General features: G+C 45.4%; 1 protein-coding gene across 1 annotated transcript in view; it reads right to left on the bottom strand.

Annotated features, from left to right (window-relative positions):
• Prep (prolyl endopeptidase) overlaps window positions 1-8190 on the bottom strand; it is a 91802-nt gene that overhangs the window by 10175 nt on the left and 73437 nt on the right. The window contains exon 11 of the mRNA XM_021204308.2: window positions 1435-1571. Coding sequence (XP_021059967.1) covers window positions 1435-1571 — 137 coding nt within the window. The remainder of the gene's footprint in view (window positions 1-1434; window positions 1572-8190) is intronic.

Here is an 8190-nt window from a genome sequence, read left to right as displayed (position 1 = left end):
TGGTTCTATTAATGAGGCATTCTAGCAATAGACAGATCAAAACAGCAAAGAAAGACGGAAAGGGTATCATCAGCTATTGTTGTCTGGGAAAGAGAGAGTGTACGGATTGACTACAAATGGACTTGAAGAGTTGGGGGGGGGTATTTGGTTTATTTTTTTGTTTGGATTTGTGTGTGATAAAACTGCTCTACATCTTACCGTGATGAGGATTAGAGTCCAGTATGTAATTGTAAAAATGTATAACTACATCCTACATAAAGCAAGTGTCTCTGTGCATACTATACCTTAATAAAATTTGGTTTTGTTTTTTAAAATGAAGGAAGAGAAAAGCATACAAAGAAATACTGCAGTGCTCTAGTTTGACAGGAACTTTTTCTCCAAGTTCCAGCATCCTCAATTCTTGACACCTCATTTACACCCTGAGAGAGTTAGTTGGGTAACAGCTGTAAATAGAATGAGTAAGTGTCCATTAAGTGGTAAATCTTGAGGCTCTCCTAGAAAACTCAGCAGTTAGGCTGGAATTAGAGATGTGACTTAGGCCATTCTTGCATGATTCACATACCTATAAGGATTTTGAGGGCATGGGCTTCATTAAATGTAAAGTAATGAGCAGTTGCTGTTATTGAATGTCCAAAACAAGGCAACAGCTTTCGTGTAGTAAGTGATGTTCAGGACAGCAGGTGGATGAATATGAATTAGTTTGTCCCAGTCACAGTCCACAAATCTCTTCACAAATAGAAAAGATCTGGGGTGAATCTGTGGATCAGATTTCAAAGGAGTGCTATTCCAAAGTAAGCTTAATGCTGAGGCTTCAACTATGAAATCCTTTTATTAAAAATACTCAAAGCAAATCCTATTTTGTACTAGGAATGGGATATTGAGATTACACAAAAACTGACAGGAGCTATTTATACAAATAATAGCAATGCAAGTATAAGCATTTGTTACCTAGAAAATAATCACAGAACAGTTTAAAATGCATGAGGCATTAGAGTGTTCAGAAAATGTATTTATGACTAAATATTACTACAATGTTATTTTAGGCCACTGCTGAGAAAATACAATCATTAGATATGAATGTATTTCTCTGAAGAGATGCAGAGGGTGGTGATATGCTGCCAACGGAGACAGGACAGGAGAGTCTCCTTAAGACTGAGAAGGGGGGGTTGTCTCTAATAACCATGTAACGGCTATACAGCTGTACTGTGTAACAGCTGTAGACTCCACAGCTACTTCTCCAACAACCTATCCTGCTGAGGGCATCAAATAATGATAGTAAAATTGGCTTGTAAAGGTTCTGCAGTTCCTAATTAAAAATTAAAGTAGTTATCTAAAGTCCTGCCCCTCTCTCAAATTCCACCAAGCAAGAAACATGTGATTTAGCAGATCTCCACTATGTGCAGATCACACCCAGGTCAAGTGTCTCGTGCTTACCTGTAGTTGGGTGTGATGGAGATGTTGAAGCCCCCGTAGCCATATAAGAAAGCAGGGTGTGAGCCATCCAGCTTTATGCCTTTTTTATGCACAATAAACATGGGAATCTTCGTGCCATCCTTGCTAGGGTAGAAAACCTACAACAAGGAAAGCAGAATCCTAAGTTATGTACAGCGCGATGTAGAAAAGGTGCACAGTTTTAGAAGCGAAAACAAAAAGTTGCCAAATTCTCTATCCACCACGCACAGCAGCAGGGTAAAAAATCTAGTACTGCTGCAGGGCTTGCAAGGTGGTGAGGCACGTTTTCATTTCAGAGATGGTTGAGAGCAGAGGACACGGCTGTAGGAACTGGGAGAGGAGCCTGAACTCACAACCCGCCACTAGCTAGGTGCTCCAGGACATGTTGTTCATCTTCCTTACCCTCAGTTCTTAATTACCCAATGTACCCATCATGAAGCCACGGAGGAGAACGGGCATGCAGCTCTGCTGCTCACTGCCTCATGCTGGGAAGCCAGACTCTGCCAATCAATTTAATCTAAGGGGACATCTTGTCTTAAAGACAAATTTCCCGTCCAACTTCCTCTCTGAAGGTCAAGACACTCAATATGTCTTCATTCTTCTGCGTTTGACTATCAAAAAAATTTTTTTTAGTGAGAACAAAAAGCATTAGCTCAGAGAGCTGCCGAGGGACATCATGGAATTCTATTATTCTTGGCTAAACAAAGCCATTTTCTCAGTGTTGGTAATTAAGGCTCAGAAACCTCTTCTAAATCGGGGACATCTAGGGCAGGTTCAGTCAACATTTCCATATCCATTGCTTTTGGGATAGAGGACTGAAAGAAAAGGATAAGGAAGGGAACACTGAACGGCTGCAGTGAAAAGTCACAGACTAAGAGATAAGCTACAAACAGCAGATAAGCAGACCACTCGCTGTAAATAGCTTCTTTGAGCAAACATGGTATTTTTGCTGCATGTGGCACTGGGAAGGGGCCTGGCTCAGCTGGCTTGAAGCATCCTGCTGACCTTGGTCACAAAGGAGGGCGCTGAGCTCCTCCGCTCTTAGATTGGAGTTACACTGCACCAGAGGCTTTTTAGGGTAGGGCTCTGCATCAGAAAGCTGCCCCAAAACCCTTAGAAGCAAGAGCAGGGATCAGGGAATCAGGGAGGGGTGAGTAGGCAGAATGGATGGACTTCAGGGACAGGGGTTCTGGGCGTGGCTGTCTTGGTTGGATTTTTTTCTCCAACTTGACAAAGGTTAGGGTCATCTGGGAAGAGGAACCCCAACTTAAAAATGCCACCATCAGATTGTAGGCAAGTCTGTAGTGTGTTTTCTAAATTAATCACTGTGTGGGAGGGGCTGCTGCTGGGTTGGGTGGTCCAGGATGGTAGAAGAAAGGCTCAGCAAGCCACAAGGAGCAAGCAATTACACACACTGCTCCTTTTCTACTGATAACGGCCCTGTCAGCATTTTGGAAATTGTCATTAAAAGTAGTCAGGGCTGGAGAGATGGCTCCATGCTCTTCCAGAGAACCTAGGTTCAATTCCCAGCACCCACATGGTAGCTCACAAAGATCTGTAATTCCATTTCCAGAAGATCTGGTAACCAGTTCTGGCCTCTGAGGGCACCAGGCATACACATGGTAGAGACATACATATAAATAAAACACCCACAGTACAAACAAAAATACAAACAAAAAACCAAACCAAAGCAATAGAAGAATGTAGGCATTTCCATCCATCATACATTGGCTTCTTTTTGCGGCCACTTTGCTAGGTCAGGAGAAGCCAACAGACTCCTACTTTCACAAACCCCACTATGCTCTGCATTGAGTCTGTACCTGTGGTTTCATGTTTCAAGGGCATGGACTCTGTAGCTAGACCTGCAGACTCTGTACATTTCTGGGATGCTCCTTACTGACCTCCATCACTTCTAAAGCTCTTAGGACATTTAATCCTCTGTGCTGTCTTAACTGCCAGCTTTCCTTGCCTTTATTTTTCTTGCCCAGTTTGGGACTCTTGGTCAACCCTGTGACTGCAACTAGTTCCTGAACCCCTTTAACTCTAATCTCAACCCATTGGCTTCTCTTTGCCCAAGGAGCCAGATCCAGGCAATGCTAGTCACCACAGCATAAATGAGCTATCTAGGCTACGACGACCCTCCCATTTCCGTGTGAATTCCTTGTGTCTCTTTTCATGTGTCCTTCCTAAATGTCTCCTTACTCCCACCCCTACCCAAGTGGGCTCTGGAGCAGCTGCTTCTGATTTTTCTACTCTCTTCCAGTCGCACCGCCCTGCACGGGCATTCCCCTTTCCTTCTGTATCCCACCCACCTTTTCAGAAGCCATCTCTCTGAAGTTCTCAAAAGACCTTCTCCAAGCCCACTCCGCCTCTGCTGCCCCATAGCAAGAAAGATCACTGGGTCTTGCCTTCTTCGTTCCTTCCCTCCCCCTTCACTACAGCCGACTTCCGATCCCCACTTAGGCTTTGGAATTCTCGCCCTTTCCTGGGCATGTAAATAGACTTAAAGTATCTCTTATCCCATAAAACAAAACAAAGCCTTCTGTATGACCGTGCTTGCTCTACGAGCTGACTTTCCATCTTTGGCTTCCTTCCGACCGACCTTACGGAAGTGTGACCTATACTCACAGTTTATCTGTCTCCTCCCTCCTGCCTCTTCTGACTCTCCTTTTCAAGAGTCATCAGTGAGGACTTTGGTCTTTTCCTCTCGCTCTTCTATACAACTTCTAGCCATGACTACACCCTTTCCCAAGGTGCCATAAGCCTAGAAGCATGCCTAAACATACAAATCAAGGTCACCTCAAACATCTCTCCTTTATCTGCATCTATTCTTTCTGGGTGTCCACTGTGGGCATTTTTGGAAACCTTAATGGACAGGAAAATGGAGTGCTCGTATGGATCCATCAGGTGCCCATCTGAGAGGCAGGAAAGTGTCATCCTGGACTAATGGCTTATCACATAGCTGATAACACTGTTCCCATCTTCCTGCTGGGGGCACAGTGCATGAGTCATCCAAGAGACCCACAAAAAGCCTGTGATGGGTACACCTTTTACTTTAATAGATTATAAGCTCCATCCAGCCAGGAGTCTATGGTGGAAGATGTCAATTGTTAGATCTCAAGAAAGACTATTTTAGACAAGAGCCTTCATCAAACGTATTGCAAACAGAAAACACTGTCATGGTTATCCAGAGTTAAACAGTGAATTAAGAAAGCCTTTTTTCCTCCCTACAACGTTTAAGGATTTTGGGATCCTGAAGGGCTAGAGATGGTCCTGCTCTTTGTTACTGTTAAAATCAGACAGAAAGGTGGGCCTTCTCTTAGGAAAGGCCCAGAATTCTGACAGTGAGCAGGACAGGCAGCCAAATGAAACCTCACCTGCCCTGAAGCTCTGGTTTTACCAAGGTGCTAGATGAAGTACCATTCTCAATGAGCAGCTACATCTGTCTCCGATGAGCAACCCGCTCACCCAGACCCTGGTACTTAGGTACCCAGTATATTCAGGCCTTAGACAGTAGTTAAGCTGTTCAGCTGCCTGGGCCAGTCCATAGAGCCAACCCAGGCCAGAACGGAGAACAGAATGGAGAATCAGCAGATGCTGTTAGTCAGGGGTGAAAGAGAGCTGTTCCTGAGAGACACCTTCTGTCCTTTGAGCAGTGGCTAATGCTTAAGTTCGAAGCCTGCGGTAGGAGCCGACTGTCCTGAGGAAAGATGGCATTTCCTAGTGCATTCTCAGTGGAGGACGAGACCCCGGCCATCTAGGCCATCAGAGGACCTGTGTGACTGTCACTTCCACATAAGCTAACATGGAAATCAAATGAGCTCAGCTGGTGGAAGTAGCCAGGACCAGTTACAATGACAAACATGAGGACCAGCCATCCCTGGCGGAGGTAGCATGGTGGCTCCAAACTCTGTGAGCAAAGCCTCAAAGGGTATAAAGGTCAAGGAGCTTCATTCTAAACTAGGTTCAACACACACACACACACACACACACACACACACACACACACACACACTATCAAGTTTTCTGTACTTAAACATTCTTCACATTTTTTTTTGAAAAACTTAAATTGCTCATCTGGGACATGCACAGCAGAGTAACAGTGGCATTCCATTTAAACCGGAGAGCGTTACACAGGGAGTCTGCAAGAGCTCCGGTAGAAGATGAGCAGGCATGTTCACACTCAAAAGGGTGGGTAAAGCAGTGGCTGCCTGGGTTTCTTCTCAGCCCCGATGGTAATTCCAAATCCTAGGATTTTAAAGTGCTTCAGGGGGCTGGAGAGATGGCTCAGCGGTTAAGAGCACTGACTGCTCTTCCAAAGGTCCTGAGTTCAAATCCCAGCAACCACAAATAAGATCTGACGCCCTCTTCTGGAGGGTCGGAAGACAGCTACAGTGTACTTACATACAATAAATAAATCGCCGGGCAGTGGTGGCACAGGCCTTTAATACTAGCACTTGGGAGGGAGAGGCAGGTGGATTTCTGAGTTCAAGGCCAGCCTGGTCTATAGAGTGAGTTCCAGGATAGCCAGCACCACATAGAAACCCTGTCTCAAAAACCAAAAGCCAAAATAAATAAATAAATAAATAAATCTTTAAATTAAAAAAGAAAAAAAAAATAAAGTCAGCCCAGTCCATCATTTGTTCATCTGACAAGCAACAAGGTAAAGTCCGTGAAAATAATGACTGCCGAGCATCAGTGCCTGACACCAGCCTCTCACCTCCCTGCCCACAGCTTTCTCTACTCCATTACGAAATGGAGCAAATGTCTGGTCAGGTGTGCATCGGACAAAGTCATCTCTCTCCTCTTCATCACAGTGACTGACAGTCCTTAGAGCAGCCACGGGACGCATGTCCTGTGTGGGAGAAGCTTGCTCTTGCTTGCTCTGTAGTCACCATACCCTTAACACAGAGAGTCTCAGAAGCACCAGAAAAGCCACGCTTGCCACAGAGGTAGTGGTCACCATGCTACAGTGACTCTCAGAGAGCCCAAACCACTCCAGACGGCCAGTGCCACCATGTTGAGGAACATATAATTTTTTTTTTGAAAAAATTTTTTTAAAAGATTTATGTATTATGTATATGAGTTCACTGTTGCTGTCTTCAGACACACCAGAAGAGGGCATAAGATCCCGTTACAGATGGTTGTGAACCACCACGTGGTTGCTGGGACTTGAACTCAGGACCTCTGGAAGAACAGTCAGTGCTCTTATCTGCTGAGTTATCTCTCCAGCCCCGAGGAACAAATTATTAAACAATGGAAATCCCACCAGATATTGCTACGCCCTTCTAGTAAAAGTGTCAGTAGTATTTTTAAGTCAGATATGATTCATTTCACAGATAAGACAAAAACTGCTGGAGAGAAACTCATGGAGAAAGCTGTTCCAACTTTCTTAGTAACTGAACAGCTACAACCAACTCAGGTTGAAAGATTTAAAAAAAAAGACTCAATTATTTTTATTTATATGTGTTTGTGTATGTGCATGTGTATATAGGTTTTGTGGTGGTCAAAATTATAGAGGAATTTTAATCCACCCACATGGCTGCCCTGGCAAGGGATAACATCTGAAGTCCTAAGTCTGTGTGATCCGGCTGGAATGTGGACATGCTGCACACCTTTAATCCCAAATAGTGATAGCTAATTAAGATGAGAAGGTTCCACCCATCATCCAGGGTTATGAGGCTGGCACCACTTGCCATCAATCAGTGTCTGCTAAATGAATAATAGGAGAACTGTACACTGAATAAACGTTCTAGTCCCCAAACACCCAGGCCAGCTTGTTCCCGGGGCTCAAACCATTCCTGGCCCCTGGCACAGCAGCATAGCCTTCCAACAGGATTCCTACCTTCAGACCCTGAGCACCTACTCCTGGATTTACCTCTCAGGCTCCCCTTTCAAATTTTGTTTTTAAATTTTAGTGCGTGTATGTAGGGCAGACGAGGGAGCTGGATCCCCTGCCTACCAGGTGCTCTTAACCCCTGAGCCATCTCTCCAGCCCCTAAGCCTCCCTTTAACGTGGTGACTCCCCATCCCCTCCACAGCCAAGACTGCCTTTGCCCTTGTTGATTCCTTCCTAGTTCCAATGCCCTGTCCGGAGAAGCAGCTGTTCCATAAGCCTCAAATCCAATGCCACATCCCTCCACCAAGGAATTACAACTGAACAAATACTTAGCCTCCTTTAGCCGCTCATTATATTGATCCCCCTCCCCCTGAAATTCAGCTGCAGGCACTGCAATAATACAGACCAGGCTGGTGTATTCTGACCCCCCCGTCCCCCTGAAATTCAGCTGCAGGTACTGCAATAATACAGACCAGGCTGGTGTATTCTGACCCCTCCCCCCCGTCCCCCTGAAATTCAGCTGCAGGCACTGCAGTAATACAGACCAGGCTGGTGTATTCTGACCCCCTTTCCCCTGAAATTCAGCTGCAGGTACTGCAATAATACAGACCAGGCTGGTGTATTCTGACCCCCTGTCCCCTGAAATTCAGCTTCAGGCACTGCAGTAATACAGACCAGGCTGGTGTATTCTGACCCCCTTCCCCCTGAAATTCAGCTGCAGGCACTGCAGTAATACAGACCAGGCTGGTGTATTCTGACCTCCCCCCGTCCCCCTGAAATTCAGCTGCGGGCACTGCAATAATTCAGACCAGGCTGGTGTATTCTGACCCCCTGTCCCCCTGAAATTCAGCTGCAGGCACTGCAGTAATACAGACCAGGCTGGTGTATTCTGACCCCCT

The sequence above is a fragment of the Mus pahari genome, chromosome 9 (assembly GCF_900095145.1).
Source record: "Mus pahari chromosome 9, PAHARI_EIJ_v1.1, whole genome shotgun sequence".
NCBI lineage: Eukaryota > Metazoa > Chordata > Mammalia > Rodentia > Muridae > Mus > Mus pahari.
This window is presented reverse-complemented; position numbering and strand designations above follow the sequence as displayed.